This window comes from Phaseolus vulgaris, chromosome 2 (genome assembly GCF_051622355.1).
Source record: "Phaseolus vulgaris cultivar YP4 chromosome 2, ASM5162235v1, whole genome shotgun sequence".
NCBI classification, from domain to species: domain Eukaryota; kingdom Viridiplantae; phylum Streptophyta; class Magnoliopsida; order Fabales; family Fabaceae; genus Phaseolus; species Phaseolus vulgaris.
The window spans coordinates 757,989-778,292 of record NC_143499.1 but is presented as its reverse complement, the minus strand read 5'-3'; the positions used below and the strand labels follow the sequence as shown (position 1 = coordinate 778,292).

The 20,304-nt window shown below is 30.1% G+C and overlaps 2 protein-coding genes across 4 annotated transcripts; both read right to left on the bottom strand.

Annotated features, from left to right (window-relative positions):
• Nucleotides 1-7,983: 7,983 nt before the first annotated feature.
• Nucleotides 7,984-13,454, bottom strand: LOC137809979 (tobamovirus multiplication protein 2A). Of its 2 annotated transcripts, none has more exons than XM_068611070.2 (8): nucleotides 13,275-13,454; nucleotides 12,967-13,021; nucleotides 12,404-12,741; nucleotides 10,194-10,293; nucleotides 9,929-10,009; nucleotides 9,751-9,855; nucleotides 8,517-8,720; nucleotides 7,984-8,255 (listed from the first exon to the last, which is right to left on the bottom strand). In XM_068611070.2, exons 3-8 carry the CDS (start codon nucleotides 12,643-12,645, stop codon nucleotides 8,148-8,150), a joined length of 840 nt encoding a protein of 279 aa, XP_068467171.2. In that variant the 5' UTR covers nucleotides 12,646-12,741; nucleotides 12,967-13,021; nucleotides 13,275-13,454; the 3' UTR covers nucleotides 7,984-8,147. The 2 variants fall into 2 exon arrangements, with proteins under 2 accessions (XP_068467171.2, XP_068467172.2); XM_068611071.2 differs by lacking the exon at nucleotides 13,275-13,454 and adding an exon at nucleotides 13,156-13,246.
• A 1,705-nt stretch (nucleotides 13,455-15,159) lies between these two features.
• Nucleotides 15,160-20,086, bottom strand: LOC137809978 (tobamovirus multiplication protein 2A). Of its 2 annotated transcripts, none has more exons than XM_068611068.2 (7): nucleotides 19,957-20,086; nucleotides 18,945-19,258; nucleotides 18,112-18,211; nucleotides 17,929-18,009; nucleotides 17,747-17,851; nucleotides 16,713-16,925; nucleotides 15,160-15,544 (listed from the first exon to the last, which is right to left on the bottom strand). In XM_068611068.2, exons 2-7 carry the CDS (start codon nucleotides 19,184-19,186, stop codon nucleotides 15,437-15,439), a joined length of 849 nt encoding a protein of 282 aa, XP_068467169.2. In that variant the 5' UTR covers nucleotides 19,187-19,258; nucleotides 19,957-20,086; the 3' UTR covers nucleotides 15,160-15,436. The 2 variants fall into 2 exon arrangements, with proteins under 2 accessions (XP_068467169.2, XP_068467170.2); XM_068611069.2 differs by having other exon boundaries at nucleotides 18,945-19,277; nucleotides 19,957-20,073.
• Between the last annotated feature and the right edge of the window lie 218 nt (nucleotides 20,087-20,304).

Genomic DNA, 20,304 nt, shown 5'->3' with positions numbered 1-20,304 from the left:
TACCCGAAAAAAAAAAAAGACGAAACCTTCAATAGTTCTCTAAACTTCATCTAGGAATATAAAGGATTCACGCAACATTAATGTATGTTTAACTACACAACCAGACACTAATAGTCTTTTATAGTCATTGAAGATTGAACCTAAATTGAATTAAATACAACAACTCATAACTAATCAAATCCCATTAGCGTTGATAATTTAATATTGATGACTTTAAGGCAAGTAGTTAGTTTACTATGCTATGATTAACATCAATCACCGTCACCTTTACGCGCTCTTCTTCTTCCTCTATCACAGATTGCCAATTGTTTAAGTAATGTCTCTCAGAATGGAACACCATTCTAACCTTATCAGGAAGGAATTCTAATTTACTTTTATATTTTCATAATATTAGTTCTATATTTAAAATTCAATTTCGTAATATTTTTATTCATATGTGATCATTTTAATTTAAAATATATGAGAGAACTAGTTGTGTGATGAAAGCAAGATAGTGTGAAAAGAAGGAAAATGTTGAGAGTGTTACAGTTAATATGAGGCTGCAATTTGCAATGTGGACAGAAAATAAATACAATTGTATGAGCATAAACATGAACATTCTTGGACTACATGAACTTGTCGGCAACTTGTACATATGTTTCTCTTTTTCATCATATAATATTATTATGAAGCAAATTTAAGTATTTTTAAAAAAATTATAGACAAACATATAAAAAATATAAATATATATACCTATTAAAAAAAACTTCGTTTTCTAAAAAGAAACACAAATAAAACAGTTTTAGATTCAGTGTCATCATAGCTTATAAAGTTATTTAGGTTGAATTAAGATTTTATAGAAAAAATAGTATTTGTTTGATGATAGAATTGGATAAGAAATTAAAGTTTTAAATAAAATTGGATCTTAAAAATTGTAATTGTATATGTATGATTTTTTTTATTTTTTTTTTGGAATGAGACAGTAAGATACTCTATGATTTGATTATATAGAATTTTAAGACGACTAAAATTGATATTTCCCTATTTTTTAATCTGAATTTTCTGAAATATTATAATTAATTTTATTTTTAGTATGATTACATTTTAAAATAATTAAATTAATCAATTGATTTTCTGAAAAAGTAGATCTAGTTATTATTTATATAAATTGACACCTTAATCGGGATTAAAGATGCAAAACGTGGTTTTTTTCATAAATCTTTAGGATTATGACTTTCACTAGACAAAATATCACGTTGTCTCTTTCACTTCCTCTTTTTGATATTGGCCAAACAAAAAATATTAAAATAATTGACTTTTTTTTTATCAAAATCATTTCGAATTAGTATTATACTTTCATATTTAAATATTATATTTATTGAAAAAAAATTAATATCTCATTAAATTTTCACTTTCTTTGAACAAATTTTGGTATCTCTTTTCATATCACGCTACAGAAGTATAAATTTAGTAAGATACTTTCTTTAAAGCTGAAGAAATTTATAAAAATGATGTAGAATATAACTTTGTATCCACGCGATTAAAATTTGGGTGATGATATTTTGACATCATACTCCATTTTACACCCACAACAAAATATTAATATTTGTAATAAAAAAATAAAATAAAAATCCTTAATGAAAATATAGACAAAATACAAAATGTTAAAATAACTTTCAAAACTAAAAAAAAAAATAATTAAAATATTAATATTTAGTGGGGTGTAGGGTGGAGTAATGGGTGTCAAAAAATCATTTTCCTTAAAAATTTAAGGTAATATTTTGTGTTGATATATGTTTTTTTAAGGTATCCATGAATTCGATCATTTTCTACAAAGAAAATAATTTCTTTAAGTTCTAAAATTTCTGATATTTTTTAATAATTCTCTTATATTAAATTTTTTAACTAATACAACAAGTCATAAATTAGTTGTTGCCAAACAAGTTACTTCTAAATTTGTTTATCAAGATTTAATGTTACAAAATTATTTTGATTTCTTTCACATGATGAACATCTTACCAACATATATAGTTAAATCTATCCCAATTGGTATTTTTTTAGAAGAAACCAATTTTGTCTCTAAGTTCTTTGGACTGAAAAGATGAAAAATGAGAAACCATTAAGTAAAGACAATGAATTAGTTTAAACCTCAAAGAAACCGAAATGTCCTCCTAAAACTAGAGTGAAAGCAGATAAGATGACCTCCAAAACAGATCAACCAAAGATAAATTAATGGTAGTGACGTACAACAATATAATAGGATTTTTATTATCATTGTTGACACTACAAGAAAATCATGAAATGAGAACTAATTTTAGAGACCATACAAGAAAATCATAAAATAAAAACAAATTTTAGAGACAAAAAATAATTAGTTATTAAATTGGTAGCTAATTAGCTACCAAGATTTTAATATACCAATTTAATAACTAATTATTTTTTGTCTTTAAAATCAGTTTCTAATTCATGATTTTCTTGTACTGTGAATACAACGAGTCCATCTAATTGAATTGTTAGGATTCAATAGTTCCCTTTTGTTATCTTTCAGAGTTATACATTAAAAAATGTTTTCTTTTGGTTTACCTTCTTATCTTTGTTTTTTTTTTCATTTTTTTTAAACTTTCAATATAGTTGCTCAAACTACTCTAGAGAGTTTATTTGTGTTTCTGTTTTTTTTTTAAATAGTATAAAAGTATTAATTTCATATGTTTTTACATATCTTTTTTATAAATCTGTCAATTTGGTAAATTCTGTGTAAAATCGCACTGTTCTAATTATATTTTTTTAATCAGAAACGTGAAATTTAAAAACATCATCCACATCAAATAAAAGTTAGGATTATTCTTTATTTATAAAATAATTTATGAGAAAGGTTTGTCTGGTGAGAATAGCACATGCATGCGTGGTAATATGCCATTGCTACAGAATGAGATCTTCATCACATTCTCAACACTCTTCTTTTTGCTTTCTGTCTTCTAACCTTCACATCGATCCATTTTCTCTTTCTCTTTCAAAATACTTTTCCTTTCTTTTTCCAATTCTCAACATTTTAATAATATTTTTTTAAACTATATTTCATGTTTAGACTTATTATTTTAAAATAATTCACAACCCTCTTAGCTATTATTTTATATTTATTAATTTAAAATTTAATTTTATAAAAGGTTTTTAGTTTATTAAGTCATAACACATTAGATTTTGCCTGACTAATTTTAGTTTGCACTAATTTATCAGTTAATTTTGCTAAATAGCCACTTTTGTTAAGAATAAATTCGAGGTTTTTTTTATTTCCTGAATAAAGGAATGTCTGGTTTTCTTTTTCAAAAGAGTGGTTCAAATATGTGAAAGTTTGTCAAAATCAATAACATGATTGGATCTTAACCACACAACTGGAATAAAATATCTAACAATGATAATATTCCAAAATGTTTGCAAAATATACTTTTATCTTTTTTTTTTAAATTATCACATTTTTACTCTCTTTTATTTTATTTTTGTGTTTGTTTCAATATTTTTTTTTATAACTATGGATGAAAGAGAAATAGAGAAAGTTTGAAAGTGAAAGCAAATGGAAAATAATGATGAAAATTGGAAATACTATAGCAGTTACCTTTAAGAGCAATGGTGAAGGAAAATATAATCGAATAGTTTCTTTATTCCAGAAGGACAAAAAGTTTTTTAAATGTTTTTTACAATTAAATTTAAGATTTAATTAAGTTTTAACGAATTGTAAATTTTAGTTTCTATTAAAAAATTGTTTTACTAAATTTTTAAATTCTTATTTTGTTTTCGTGTAAGTGTGTATAATTTGATTTCGTTATCGATAAGATATATGATAGTTTTTTTTTTCATTTTTTAATCCAACTTGTATATTAACTTTTATATATATATATATATATATATATATATATATATATATATATATATTCCATATCTTCTAATTGATTAATTATCTTGCTTTTAGAAAGAAAATAAACAAGTTGAGTAATGATGAGATTAAAGTGAAAAAGAAACAAATTAAATCAGATTAATCTTTTATTAGATTTGTTTAATACATAAATTACAATATCATGAGTTCAACTGAACACATAAATTATACAAGTTTAACCAAAGCTTCGTTAAAATATATATAAATTTTTAAATCAATTTGCAATTACACATATATCCAGATTCAAGAGAAGAAAGTGGACTTCAGGTATAATACACACTTTTCTAAATATTTGTTGTTTAAAATATATTTTTCAATTAAAATATTGTTTCTAACACACACACACATATATATATATATATATAATTTTTTAAACTCGATCTTCTTCCTATTTTAAATCTAGAAAAACCTAATTTAAAATTTTATATGTTAATTCTACAATTTTCTTTTTCTTTCCACTCAATATAATAAGAAATAGTCTATCCCTAGTACTTTCATTTTAACAAAGTGTTAGTAACAAACTCTTTCTAATAATCTTTTTAACGACTAACATATGTATTAAAAGTTATAAAATTAATAGATGGTCATTAAATAAGTTGTGAAAACCCACAAAAATTCAACTAGTATAAAAGCACATTAAAAGGGAAAATTTCCTTTTTTGACACCACTTTTAAAAAAATACATCTATTTCAAAACTTTTTATAAAACAAAATATTATATTATAATAAAATAATATTCTTTAGATGTTAAATAAATGTAAATGGTCTCAAATTTATCACTACCCTATTAAAAATGTTAGGTTAGAAATATTTGTAACACTTTTCATCTTTTGATATTGTATACCATTAGTGTTGCTACATTAAAATATGTTAGAAAATGAAGGCAATGAATTGAGTGAATAAATTTCCTTTTAAGAGAACACATTATTTAGTGGGTTATGATAAGCAACATGGCATTGTCATGTATAAGGACTTGTCAAAGATCTTCATTCACAAAAACTTCTTTTTTCTTCTTTCCATTTTAAAATATCAATCTATTAAGTGATTGTAATTTGCTACAATAGTGCTGGCCTCCATTAGCAGCATATAGAACAAAGAGGAAACAAACAAATTCAATTCAACTCTGAATGTGAATATATTCATAACCGACCAAGGCTAATCAAAGCCCCTTCAATACTATACTATTAAACCATGACTAAACACAATAACAAATCAAACACAATTTAATCAGGAATCAAAATCTTTGCCACCCAATTCAACCTTATCAATATAATAAACACTTAAATATATCTTTAATCCTTGTATTATTAAGTGAAATTGGTTTGGTTTTGTTCTCTAGTCTAATCTTTAGATCTCCTATATGTTTGTCATAAAAAAATTACTTTTTATCAGTATTTTTACGTATCAAATGAATTTTTAAATTATTAGTTTTTTTTACGTGATTGTTCTAATATGGATTAAGATGTTAAAATATTTTATGTCGGCTAATCGTTAACCTAAATGTTATATATCATACTATACACTACAAGACAATTATGAAATAGAAACCAAGTTTTTGCTACCAAATTGGTATCTAATTAGCTATCAGGTTTTTGCTACCAAATTTAGAATCTAAATAATTGGTAGTTAAAACCTTGGTAATGGTAGCTAATTAGATATAAATTTAGAAACATTTATCAATAATAGAAACCAATTTTTTTTTAGTTTCTAAAATGGTCTCTAATTTAGTCACTATAACAACTAATTATATTTTGTCTTTAAAATTAGTTTCTATTTTATGATTTTCTTGTAGTGATAATTCACGCTGAAAATTTATTTGTTAAACAAACACCGATAAAAACATATTCTAATAATTTTTTTACTATAAGTAGGTAGAAAATCTAAAATTTGGATTAAGAAAAAAATCAATTTCACATTAAATATTTAAATATACGAATGAAAAACATAATAACCCTATAATAAATCATCCTTAACTATAGTATTAAACTTGAATGATGATGAGTTATTTGTCTTATAACTTGTGTTAAGGTTTGGATTGTAGCTAGCAACATAGACATAAAGAATATTGGAAGTGTTATTGAGGGAAGTGATGAACACTAATAAAAAGGTGATGAAATAGGGAAGTCAACATCTTCACCGTTAGAGGGCTAATGAAAATGGAGCACATGTCCTCTTCTTACATGCAAGAATCCAATAACATCATTAAAGAAGCATAGAGAGAAAATGGGTAGACCAAACACTAAATTTAAATACTTGGCTACCATGTGATTGGTAGCTTCAGTTACGTGACTGAATTTACATTTGATGCACAATAATAAATATTGTATTGTTCATGGCAGGGAGATATTATGCATGTTTAGTGCAAAATTTTAATCTAAAAAAGTGATAGCGTAAACATTAGCATCACTGATTGATAATAATATAGGAAGAGCAATTGTCTCTTTTCTGCATTTTTTTTTAATCAACAATCTGTTTTGTGCATAACACGCAGGCCACAGAAGAAGATAACGTTCCAGAGCCTTCTCAAACATATTTAATTAACTCTTATTCAAAACATTAATTTGCTTCTCCTTCTAGACATTCATTTTCCACCTCATAATAATAATAATTATTATTATTTTCTCTTGTTACACCTTATTTTCCACCCCTTCTGACAAGTGTCCAGGTCAACAAATATTCGTTAGGATAGATTCGAAATGACTTTGATATCATATTACAAAGTGAACTTTAATATAATTTAACTAAAATTATTTTAAGATAGTACGATTTATTTATTTTAATAATTTTTAAAATATTTATTTATTTTAATAATTAAGAGATAAAATTATACTAAATTAATAAAAATTCTTTACTACTCCTATCAAGGAAATTAATTCATTAGGAAAAAAATTTATTTTCCTAAAATTTGAAAATGTAAATTTTATTTTTGGTTTATCTTTTGAAGTAGAATACTTTCAGAAATGTTTCTTGAGAATATTTGTTGACAATTTTTCGTAAAATTATCCCAAAAGACTACAATTTAAAATTTTCATAATACCAAGTTAGTAAATCATTAAGTATGATAATAAATTCAAGGCTTTAGTAAAAGTAACATTATCTTTGATTTATAGAAAACTTCATAAATATTCCTTAAAGTATTTTAAATAAAACTAAAGTCGGTTCAAAAAGTATCTAAGTTTCCAGAATTATAATTTCCGTATAAAATGTTACTTCCTCCTGCATGCCAAAAATGTCAACTAACGCCCTTTTTTTTATTCCGAAAAGATTGACTGTAACGTACTTTTATGTTCCGAATTGTCATTTTCGAAATGAAAAAAAGGCGAAACTACTTCATGCACCCAAGCAATCAATTTTAACGTAAAATGATAAAAATATCCTTTAAGTAAAAAAGATAAATATTAAAAATATTTTTTAATTTTTTTTTTCTGAAATACATTTTTAGATTTAAATTTTAAGAACATTTTTTTTAATTTTTAAAAAAATTATCCAAACATATTTCCAAATTTTTTTTTCTTGATTTTTTTTGTTCAGAACATATTGTTCATTCTGGAATTGCTTTTTTCGAAATAAGATTTTTAATTTTTAAATTCTATGTCCATCCGAATTTGATTTTCTTGAATGTATTATTTGAATTATAAATTTTCAATTCGAGAATGAAGGTAAGTTTAGAAATTTCAAAAGGGTATCGGATGTTGGTCACAATTTGTATTTCCGAACACATTTTCAGATTTTGTTTTCTTGGAAATTTTCTCAAAAACAAATTTTTTATAAGATTTTGATTTTCGACATTTCCATCGGAATTTGATTTTCTTAGAATGTATTATTTGAAATCTAGAATAAAGGGTGTTTTTAGAAATTTCAAAAGAATTTGCCATGAAAAAGGAGTGTTAGTTCAAGTTTTTGAGTTTCAGCAAAAAATGGCCTTGGATAAAATTTTGGGGTCCAGAAGTTTCCCTAGTTTCCATTAGTCGATCATATTGCACTGTAATACAGTTCAAGGTTTATAGACAGAAAAATGCCGTGGTTTAATTAACTCCAAATTGAACTGTTTTAAAGCAGAAAATCCACACAACAACAAACAAGCAATTGGAATAATTTTTAAAGGTTTTATTTACAGCAACGCCACTGTAAATTTTGACGTCTCAGCACAAATATTACACACAAATATGAAGATGATGTTGGCCATGTCATGGAGTAATCCAGTGCAACTTGAGTTGTGAACACAAATGCAGCAAAAGAGATCACATTATAGTGCAACGGCTCTTTTCTTCAGTTGACTGTGAGTTTACTTGCTGGAACCTGCTCGACTCAGATGGGTTGTATGTGAATTCCGAAGTATCAAGTCCATACTGAATAACGACAGTACTAGTGTTAGACGGTAAAACCACATACATCACCATAATCATCTAACGTAGCTAATAAACAAGAAGAAACTATATTATGAAGTGGATTTTAAGCCTAACTCAATCCCATAAAATCAGAGATGAGTTTTGCACTCACTTATATACTATGAAGGATTTTAATATCTAGTTGATGTAAAATCTCCAATAAACTATCATACATATATATATATATATATATATATTCAAATTCAGAGAAAAAGATTTCACCTTCTCCCTCATCCGTGCACTCCATGCATCATTTCTGCTTGGACGCTGGTCAATAGTCCCAGCAACCGGTAACCCTGTTACTGGGGCTGCAGCTGGTCTGTTGAGCAATGGTTGCTGCCTTGGATTAATGAACTCCTCATCACTATCATAATCTGCTGGCTTATTTACAGCCCTAACAATAAGGGCTAACAAGAAAAGTAGGGCCTGCAGTTTCATACATATTCCTTTAGATAGTATATGAAAAAAATCCTACACAATTTCATGACCCACAAACATAACAATGGATGCATTGCCCCACACACATGTATAAAGCTTTCATTACTATGGACCCCTCCATTTCCTTCTAGTGGTATGTAAATGGGGATTCGATGAGATATTCAATCAGGTACTCAAGTACATTTGAAAAGTTGAACTAATATTATACTAATTATATATACGGCTTCTCACAGGCACAACTGTTTAAAAATTCCTTAACAGATAACTAGGAAGCCTCAAAGGAATAAGGAGGCTTCAGTTAATTTAGAGTCAACTCTTAGATCAGGAATATTCGCAATATCTAATAGGGTTGTTGTTGGGCTTATTATTATTATTTTTAAGTTTGTGTAATTAGGCCTTTATATGAGTTACATATTGTTAGCTGACTTATAAGATAGTTTGTTGAACCATAGACTAATTAGTTAGATGTACCTAGTAGTCTTGAGTTCATAATATAAGTTGTCAATTGTTGACTTGTGTAAGAAGTTTTAACTCATTGTGAACAAGTTTTACAATTGTGAGAAAAATTCTCTATGTTTTTAAGAACAACCCTTGACTCTTATCTTTGAATTTTCTAGTACCAAGTGATGAGTTTTCCTCAACTTATCAATCACTACGGATAATAGCATTGATCTCCATTTCTAGATTTCATTCCATTTTTTACCTTTTCTTTTTCTACAGTTTTCTTGAAATTTCGTCATAAAAAAACTAAAATAACGTGAGATGCTGAATTTGATTCATCAAACGGAGTTTACACGATGGATCAAATACAACATCTCACATTCAGCCTCCTCGTCAAGAGTTAAATTATTCTTCATCGGTTATGGGCCCAATCTAAATAAAATCTTATAAAAAATGGATGGCTTGCAATCCGAGAAACTATTATCTGCTGCCAATGGGTACAGGCACAAAGACAAAAGAATGCAAAACAATACGGCTTTCTTTCAAATGCCAATCATTCACACAAGTTCTTGCTTACCTCAAAGACAACAATTCCAAGAGCAACCCATCTCACAATATTCCAATTCTCACTCAGAAATTCATATATCGCATCAAAATCTCCAGTTTTGTCTGTTGGGATTTCCTGAATGAAATATAATTATAAATGACAAATTCAACTTTAATATCTGTCACAAATTACCAGACTATTTACTTACTTCTTTCCAGTTTTTGTCGAAGAATATAAAGGCTGCACATCCCAGCTCTATCAAGATCAGTAATACCACCAGAATTGAATACTGTGTTGACTTAAGAAAATCAATAACGGATCTTGGATAAGTACAGAAAAATGCATGTAATTGTACATATATAACGGGAGAGAAGAGCAGAAACTTAAACTAGTGTTTTCTTTGTATGAGTGGAAATTTATGAGATCATGAAATAATTTAATACTATATAGCATGAGACACTCTAATAGGATACACAGCTCAGGCAGCATCCATTTCGTGTTGCAGCTCCAATACAACCAAAACAAGAAATAAGAAAGAGAACTACTCCAATACCAATAAATACAAAAATAAACCTGCCAAACATGAAATAAAGAATTAGAGTGAGATCAGTCTTTGTCAACTTCAAAAGTAATTATGTGTTGTGTGAGTAACTAACTAACCTATAAGCTAAAATGGAACAGTTTGTCATATAAATGTAAAATATCAGTCGTGACTCAGGAATGAACAAAAGGTAAAGCATTGAGATCATAAAGCTCCATCAACATACAAAGGGCAAATACTACATGTGGTATTCAATTGTTGATTTTCTTTTTCTCGAACAAAAACAATTAGTCAGTAAAAAACACTACACCTGAAAAAATAAAAGTTAATTCAAATTCACATTTTGAGGGTCATTCTGGAAAGTGCACAAAGTAGGTTGATCAAGTTTATTTCTTAATCACTGGCAAGAATAATCAACGGTGGACCAATCAGACCAACAAATGAAGATGCTTAGCCTTAAATTTTACCTTCTTAAATTATAATTAGTTCATAACCACAACAACTCCACATTCAATTGACCAAACATTCCAAAAGTTCCACCTTGCAAATCTCACAAAACATGACCAAAATCAAACATAACAATATATATAGCAGCACAATTAAAACTGCTGATTAGTTACAAATCTATCCCATGTTTCTAGCAGTTTTTCCTCTGTTAGTGGTTCCTGTTTTGTAGCCATGTAATCCCTTTATTTTCGGATTGGAAGTTTTGGATCAACTGCAATTTATTTAATTGAATTGTATGACAGTACTGCGTGTACTGCAGTTCCATTCAATTATTCAGTCCTCTTTATCTTTTTCTAATTTGGTATCAAGTACACAAAATCCTGGGCAAATCTCTCCCCATACAGGCCAATCATGGCTACTCTTCCAAGCACTCCAAGTTCAAGTACGTCATATTCCTTGCCTCATCTACAAACTTGATCACAGTAATTATCTCTTATGGGAAACTATGATCTTGCCCATCATCAGAGGTGACAAATTAGATGGCCATGTCCTTGGCAGCAAACCTTGTCCTCCAGAGTTCTTGCCAAGAACCACACCAGGCAGCACAGTAAAAATACCAAACCCAGAGTTTGAAGAATGGGTCTCAAATCACCAATTACTTTTAGGATGGTTATACAGCACCATGAGTCACTGATATAGCATCTCAGTTGATGCGAAACTCGACATTGAAAGAATTGTGGGATGCAGCCAAAGAACTTTCAGAGGCGCACACAAGATCAAGGATTGTCTATTACAAAGCTGAATTACAGAAAACGAGGGAGGGAGGCATGAAGATGGAGCAATATCTGACAACTATGAAGTCTATTGCTGATAATCTCGCTGTGGCAGGAAACCTGATAGCTCAATCTGAATTAACAATTCAAATTTTGAGTGGTTAGAATACACCCCAATTGTCACTCTTCTGACTGGTAAAGAGTCTGTGTCCTGGATTGAACTGCAAACTCATTTGTTAAGGTTTGAAAGCAGGTTCGAGCAGCTTAATACATATTCAACAGAGGGTGTTACTCTTACCCATACTAATGCCCGCCTTACCACTAGCAAATTTGACAACAAGCCATTTAACACAGGCAGAGGGAAAAGTTTTCAAGAAGAGAGGTGCTAAGAAGCAATGGAAATAAACCTGTGTGTCAACTATGCGATAAAGGAGGTCACACCGCTTCAATCTGCTGGAACAGATTTGATCGTACTTTAATGCCAAACTCATCCAACAACCAAGCCTCAAATGCAGTAAATGGAAACTTTGGTTTGAAGATTCCACTTTTAGCACAAACCTAAAACTAGAGGCTGTACCCAAGAACATAATTAAGAGGATGAGTCCAACTCCAGAGCGCTATCATGTTCATCGTAAAGTACTGAATGCATTTGACCCATAGTTTTTCTAGAGCAACTCAGAATTGTCTTTAACATAACAATGCATTTCATACAATACTGATTACTACATTGTTACGAGCCATTAAAGCAAATTTCCCCGAACACCCGGGAAAAAAGCTTTGTCTGCATGAATATAATAACCTACGGAAAACTAGATAACAGATAGCAAATTGATGTAGTAAAAAACCTTTAGCAAGTCAAGAATCAATATAAATCAATGGATATGCCCCAATATCAAAAGTGGCAAGAGAGCTGAACTCATACCAAGCACTGGGCAGGTTATCAAAAAAACTGTTGGATAGGGAGACAGTCATAAGCACTGGCCGGCCAAGTTGAATCAAAGCAGAATCATCACTGACAGGAGAAGTCGTCAGAGTTTCGCCATCTGAAGCTTTAGAGAATTCAACAAAAAGATAGATTCCATAGCCCACTATGGCCAGACCAGTGAGGCTCAATATGAAGTTCAAAAGCTTCAAAAGGCACTCCCAGCATCCCCTACATGCCATCCTCTACCTATAACTGTACTTCAATCCCTCCACCACAGTTCAAAAAGTAGACCAATGCCTTATATATTTTTTCAGCAGAAACAGACAGGCACTTCCCTACAGTATCAGGTAACAAAAAAATAAAAACTATCACATAAACTATAGCACCTGCAGTTCAATTACAATTTAGCTTCAACTTCTCTTGTTCACACTTTACTGTCAGAAACTAACAACAACAATGATTTTGAGCTCTGTTTGGGAAAAAAATCGAGAACGTATTTTCGGGAATTCTAATGCACGTTCCTGAATTCCAAAGCACAAAATGAAGGAAGAATTTGTTACTTTGGAGTTAAAGGTACTTCTGCAGGTCCCAAGCCGATGTTCACAACCCTCTGATCTGCAAAACACATAAAAACATTTCTCAAACGAAAAAAGAAGCGATTTCCGCAAATTATACAAATAATAAATGCAAATTTCTATCCTTAATTCTTTTTATATATAAAAAAAAAAAAGTAGTGTTGTTGTGTATACTTGAGCCCTATTCGAAGCGACGTGCAACTAAGAAAATTAATAAGAGTTTCGGCGATTGATTAACGAAAACTACACAAACGAGGAGAAGTGAAGAATGAGTCTAAGCTGCAAGAACTTACAGAATAAATTGACGATTTCGAGTTGCAAATTGTGAATGCTTCTTTCAGAAATTGAAATTAAAATGGAACTCAGAGAGAAGAAAACAGAGAAGACGACACAGAAAAAGCGACAAATCACAAATTGCCACTCTGGCATAGGGAGGATCGTCTACAGTATCCATAAAAATGTAAACGATCTCCACCTTTAATTTTACAGAAAAATAATTAATAAATAGTGGTTAAAAATTATGAACCGTTAGATTGCTTTGAACCACCAGTCTCTCTTGGTCCTTGTTTGTTACTCACATTAAAATAAGAATATAAAAACATTGTTTTCTAAAATTAATAAAACAACAAAATAATTTCTGGAACTTTCTATTATAATTGCTTTAATTAAATTTTGCCTAACTTTCAAATTTTCACAAAATATGTAAAAATACTTTCTTAACACTTTGAAGTCTATTAATTTTCACTGAGTGGACCTGTAACACTTACATTATCATAAATAAATGAGATTAGTATTTGATTTAGTGGATTTTAAAATAAAAAATTACATTTTAAAATTATACTCATTTTAATTCTAAATTGCATTTAATTTCTTAAAAAATTGTAAAAATATTTAAGGTATGGTTTCAACTCTTGACTTTTACTTTTCCACTGCCACTAAACCTGCAAAGCCATTTTAATTGTTAATTTAAATATAAAAAATACATCATACATTTTATTAATGTATTTCTTAATTGTACTTATAATTTGCTAAATGTGTGTATATGTTTAATTGAAAATTATTTAAAGTTAAGATGATAAATTCATTTATGAATTTTTTTTATGTTAATTATGTAACTTTACTCATTCAATTATATTAAATTATTTATACATCTTTCTCCATTTTAGATATAGTCTAGTTATTTATAATTTATAATACACATATTTAGTAGTTTTTTACAAGGCATTGTATTCTTTTAACAAATAAACAATTTTAGATATTTAATTAATAAATTTGTATCATCATTAATGATAGCTTTCATAGAAAATTAAGTCTCGTAATTATCTTGTAGGAATCAAATTAAAGTCAATAAGAATTTCTCTTTATCTGGTTTAAGAATGAAATAAACAAACAAATAAATAAGAATCAAATACAAAGAAGAAAAATAAAAGAAAAATAAGAAGGAAAAATATTTTATACGGATGAAAAGAAATGAGAAATAAAATAGGTACAAAAATTTCTCGACAATTGTTTGGATGGATAAAAAAAATTAATAGAAAAAACTAAGTAAATTATATAAAATTATTTTTATATTAATTGTTTCTATTAGGGAGATGGACCTAAAGAACTATTGAAGGTTTCGTCTTCTTTCTTTCGACAGGTTGCTGAGACTTCACTGTGATCCTTCTGGTCTTCGCGTCACTCCTTCAGTTCTCAGTCTCGAATGAATGCCAAATGGGGGAGGTACATGCAGAAGGCACTCCGACGCTCAAATCAGTAAAGAGGATATTTGACACTCGGACGTGTACAATAATGATAACGTACATTTCTTCTTGGAATGTGCGCTATTTATATATTATTTTAATAGACTTACCTTATTAAGCCTGATTAGTGGAATAGATCACACTTATGGTTGCATTACCTAATTCTTAATGGTAATTTAGCTTCACTGACCTTGGTTTGAGCGTTAATGATCGACCAAGTCGTCCGTGAGGTCTCGATCATCTCGGTCAGGGAGGCCGAGTCTCGATCATCTTGGTCTCATCCCATACAAATTATTCTCTATATTCCTTTTTACAAATTATTCTCTATATTTATTATTATAATTACTGTAAATAATACATTTAATTTTAACCAACATTCATAAGCATTAGTGTCCACAACTTTCCTTTCTAAATTCCCATCAAAACAGACAGAAAATACTCAAAATCAGTCTCAAATTTATCCTTCCCAAATAAATCAATACAAATATGGGGTTAGGGAGAAAATCACAGTTTTCCAAACTAGCAAGTGATGAACTTGGACCACTTCAAAACAAGGAAGGACAATATGAGCATCTAATGACTTCACTACTCTCTCTAATCTATGAACACAAGCAATGCACTGTAAATTTCGATGTCTCAGCACAATATAACACGCTAACATGAAAATGATCTTGGCCATGTCATGGAGTGAACAAAATACTCAGCAAAAGAGATCACATTATAGTGCAGCGGCTCTTTTCTTCAGCTATCTGGGAGTTTACTTGCTGGAACCTGCTCGACTCAGATGGATTGTATGTAAATTCCGAAGTATCAAGCCCATACTGAACGACAACATTAATGGTGTAAGATACTAAATAACAAATAATAATAATTTACACTGAACTTATTTGAAACATGTCCTATGCTTAGGTGTCATGTTTTTACTTGAAGTGTCAGTCTAGCTGAGATGTCAAGTAGCATAGTGATGCCTAACATGAAAGTTTTTTTTTAAAAAAAGTTTCATGTTTTGAACCTTGTGTTACATCGGAAACAAATTAGATGATATTCACGTTTAGCTAAACCTTCAAGACATGAATTCAACAGAATGAGCTAGATTGAAAACTCCATGAAGTCTCTCATGAAATCTTATAACGATGTTATTCAATGATTAAATATTCTTGTGAGAATGGAATAATATTTTAATCATTCAACATAAAATGCTCAACAAATTCATATGCCGGAAGAGACTATCATATATATAGATAGTCAAAACTATAAAGTTAGCTTTAGATCACGTGACCATTTAAAAATATTTATGTGTATTTATTTATATTTTAATCTTGATCAGTATAATTAGATTTTATAATCAATATCCATTCATTGTCTACATTTGTTATAATAATCAAGCATTTCAACCTAAGTAACTCCTTTGTATATGTGTGTGTTTGCTTATATATGTATGTAAAAACATCCTGTGCAAAGATCATAATTATTGGCTTAGTTAAGATCTCAACCAAGGAAGCCTAGAAGAGCCAAATATACGTGACTGTATTGGAAAATGTTTGGTAACGATGACGCTAAAAATCCTGGATTGCACCAAACAAACACATGTATGATACTATCCATAAACCCTAAACCTTAAACTCTAAACCAATGAAGCCTAGAACAAGAGCCAAATATACGTGACTGTATGGGAAAATGTTTGGTAACAATGATGCTAAAAATCCTGGATTGCACCAGACAAACACATGTATGGTACTATCCATAAACCCTAAATCTTAAACGCTAAACCAATAAAGCCTAGAACAAGAGCCAAATATACGTGACTGTATGGGAAAATGTTTGGTAACGATGACGTGATGCTAAAAATCCTGGATAGCACCAGACAAACACATGTATGGTACTATCCAGCACAGACCAGGAGTACGCAAGCGTGTAGGAATACCAGTTAAAACAAAAGGACAAAAAAGAAATGCATAACAATATTAGCTAAGAGAAAAAAGATTGCACCTTCTCCCTCATCCTCGTACTCCAAGCATCATTTCTGCTTGAACGTTGGTCAGTTGTGCCAGAAGCAGGTAACCCTGCTGATGGGCCTGCTGCTGGTCTATTGAGCAATGGCTGACGAACTTGCTGCCTTGGATTAATGAACTCCTCATCACTGTCATATTCTGCTGGCCTATTTGCAGCTCTGACAATAAGGGCTAACAGGAAAAGAAGGGCCTGCAAAATTTTATGATAAGAATCCTAACCAAAATTTATCTTCCAGAAACATAACTATGGGCACATTACATCACACACACATACAAAGCTCACATTACTATAGGCTACCCCTTCGCTTCTGGTGGTAGGTAAGTGGGGATTCGATAAGACATTTTCAATAAGGTAATCAAGTACATTTGAGATATAAAAGTAATATTACATTATATCACAACAGAAAAATTAAGGTTTCTCAAAGGCAAATCTTTTATAAAATACCTGAATTTCTAAGTTGATCGTTACTTAACTAGTGCATTTCAACCTTCTCAGTCCTTGATATTGTCCCATTTTATCTCTTCCGGGTTTCTCTTTTTCATTGAAATGTGTAATATATCATAACTATTTTTAGTTTCTTTTGGGTCAAGAAATTAACCTCTGTAATTGCATTTCTCATCAATAAAGAAGCATCACGAAAAAGTTGGCTAATGGGCAAGTTTCCAAGAAATGGGGAAATAGGGGGCAGGGAATCCTATTGTTGATGATAATTGACGAGTGATTACCATGAAATTATTAGCAGGAAGGTGGTAATAATCAATTCATTTTCCTTGTCTTCCTGGTATATAGATGTTTCTATATAAAAAAAAACAGTGTTTTTTCCAGATCAACAGTTAAAGCATTCTCAATCTGTTTTTTGCCCAATCAAAAATAGGTGCTATACAAAATCAATAGCTTGATTATAATCCTGGAGACTATTATCTGTGGTCTGTGATTACAAGTACAAAATCACATGACTGCAAAGCAATATGGTTTTCTTTCAAATGCCAATCATACAACTTCTTGCTTACCTCAAAGATAACAATTCCAAGAGCAACCCATTTCACAATATTCCAATTCTCACTCAGAAATTCATATATTGCATCAAAGTCTCCAGTTTTGTCTGTGGGAATTTCCTGAATGAAATATATTATAAGATGACAAATACATTTTTAATTTCAGATTACAAATTATCACAGACAACTTAACTTACTTCTTTCCAGTTTTTGTCAAAGAATATAAAGCCTGCGCATCCCAGCTCTATCAAGATCAATAATACCACCAAAGTTGAATACTTTGTTCACTTAAGGAAATTAATAACAAATCCTTTAACTAGTACAGATTAATTCATGCCCACAGGGAAAATACTGTAGCATGAGACATACTAAAAGGATACACAGCTCAGGCAGCATCCATTCCGTGTTGCAGCTCCAATACAACCAAAACAAGAAATAAGAAAGAGGACTACTCCAATACCAATAAATAAGTAAATAAACCTGCAAACATGATATAAAGAATTAGAGTAAGGTATGTCTTTGTCAACTTCAAAATCAATTTTATGTGATGTACATGTGTATGCACTAACTGTACTATGAACAAAAAAGGGATAGTTTATTATATATGTGTTAAATATCCTTGTAGAAGAAAAGGGAAAAAAATACATGTGGTATTTTATTGGTGATTTTCTTTTCTAACACAAATACATAAGTTGGTACAACAATACAACAGAAAAAATATCAATGGTGGACCAAACTAGAAAGCGCATAAAGAATAATCAATGGTGGACCAATTACACCACAGAATGAAGCTCCAACTATTTCATATTCAAAAGTCCATGTAAATCTCACTAAATGGGCTCAAAATAAAACATAATGATATAGCAGTACATAACTAAAAGTAGAAGCCATGCCCTAGAAATCTAAATGAGAGGTTGGTTCCAACTCTATAAACCTATTATCTCTGGTATGTAGTACTAAATACATTTGACAAATTATTTTTTTAAAGCGACTTAGAATTGTTTAATCACTTAACTATGTATTTCATTCAATACTGATTATGTATGGTCAAATGTCATTAAAGAAATTTCCCCCAACCACTGGCACGAGTAATCTATAGCAAAACTAGATAGCAAAGTATAACCAAAAGCAAAACCTTTATTGAGTAAGTCAAGAATAAACATAAATCAATGTATATGCCCCAAAAGTGGCAAGAAGAGGGCAACACACATACCAAGCCCTAGGCAAGTTATCAAAAAAGCTGTTAGATAATGACACAGCCATGAGTATGGGCCGGCCAAATTGAATCAGAGCAGAATCATCACTGACAGGAGAAATATCCGGAGTGTCATCATCAGAAGCTTTAGAGAATTCAACAAGAAGATAGATTCCATAGCCCACTATTGCCAGACCAGTGAGGCTCAATATGAAGTTCAAAAGCTTCAAAAGGCACTCCCAGCACCCCCTACATGCCATCCTCTACCTATAACTGTACTTTAGTCTCTCAACCAAGCTTCAAAAAGGGGACCAATGCCCTATATAAATTTTCTGCAGAAACGGACAGACACTTCTCTACAGTATCAGTTATGAAATAAATAAAACTATTGCATAAACTATAACATCAGCAGTTCAATTAGACTTTTAAGAAATACGCCAACTTCAATTTGTCCGCTACACTTACTGTCTCAAAAAGACAGAAACTAATAACAACAATAACTTAGCTACGTATAAAAATTGTGAACGTGTTTTTGATAATTCTAATACACATTCCTCAATTCCAGAGGAGGAATAATTTGTTTCTTTGGAGGTAAAAATACATTTGAGCTCTCGAAGTAATGTTCACAACTTAATGCAACGCTTGTACTTCAGTCTGAGACCTTAAAACTATATTTTTTTGTTCCAAACCAATACTTTCCTCCCTTTTCATTTCGTGCATTGGAATACAGAGGCACACAATGAATTCTTCAAAAATATTTTTTCAGCTTTATCCAAACATAGACCTAATCGTTTGATTCCCAAAAACATAAAACATTTCTAAAATCTGGAAGCGATATCTGCTAATTATACAAATAATAAATGCAAAATTATATTCCTAATTCCTTTTTAAAAAAACAATGTGATGCATACAATGTAATTGAGTCCTATTCGCAGTAAATTGCAACTGATAAAAATAATAACTTCAGAGATTCATCAATAAAGAAGAAACGACAGAAGAGATGAGTGGGTTCCAAAAATTGCGAACTTACAGAAGAAACCGACGATTTTGAATTGCAAATTGCGAATGTTAGCTTTCCAAAAATTGATATTGAAATCAGCCAAAGAAGAAAACAGAGAAAAAGAAAACAGAAAAAGTGACAAAGCACAAAATGCCACTCTGGCACTGCCAGATAATTGTCTACAGCGTCCATAAAAATGTACACGATCTCCACCTTTAGTTTTTAAACGAAAAATATTGATCAAATTTTCTGAACCATTGGATCTATTTAAACGGTCTGATTCACTTCTCCATGGTTTTTGTTATTATACAAGCAACCCCCAAATTGCGGTGTTATGGAGATTAGTGTGAATGACATGTTTGCCCTTCTCTTTGTCCA

What these genes read in the sequence shown, in the direction of transcription:
- LOC137809979 (XM_068611070.2), bottom strand. Translation starts at nt 12,645, where the DNA reads ATGGCATGTAGGGGATGCTGGGAGTGCCTTTTGAAGCTTTTGAACTTC. An exon ending in GATAACCTGCCCAGTGCTTG is followed by an intron (nt 10,294 to 12,403) that starts GTATGAGTTCAG and finishes CATGTTTGGCAG; the next exon opens with GTTTATTTTTGTATTTATTG. An exon ending in ATGGATGCTGCCTGAGCTGT is followed by an intron (nt 10,010 to 10,193) that starts GTATCCTATTAG and finishes AAGTCAACACAG; the next exon opens with TATTCAATTCTGGTGGTATT.
- LOC137809978 (XM_068611068.2), bottom strand. Translation starts at nt 19,186, where the DNA reads ATGGCATGTAGGGGGTGCTGGGAGTGCCTTTTGAAGCTTTTGAACTTC. An exon ending in ATGGATGCTGCCTGAGCTGT is followed by an intron (nt 18,010 to 18,111) that starts GTATCCTTTTAG and finishes AAGTGAACAAAG; the next exon opens with TATTCAACTTTGGTGGTATT. An exon ending in GTACGAGGATGAGGGAGAAG is followed by an intron (nt 15,545 to 16,712) that starts GTGCAATCTTTT and finishes GTTGTCGTTCAG; the next exon opens with TATGGGCTTGATACTTCGGA.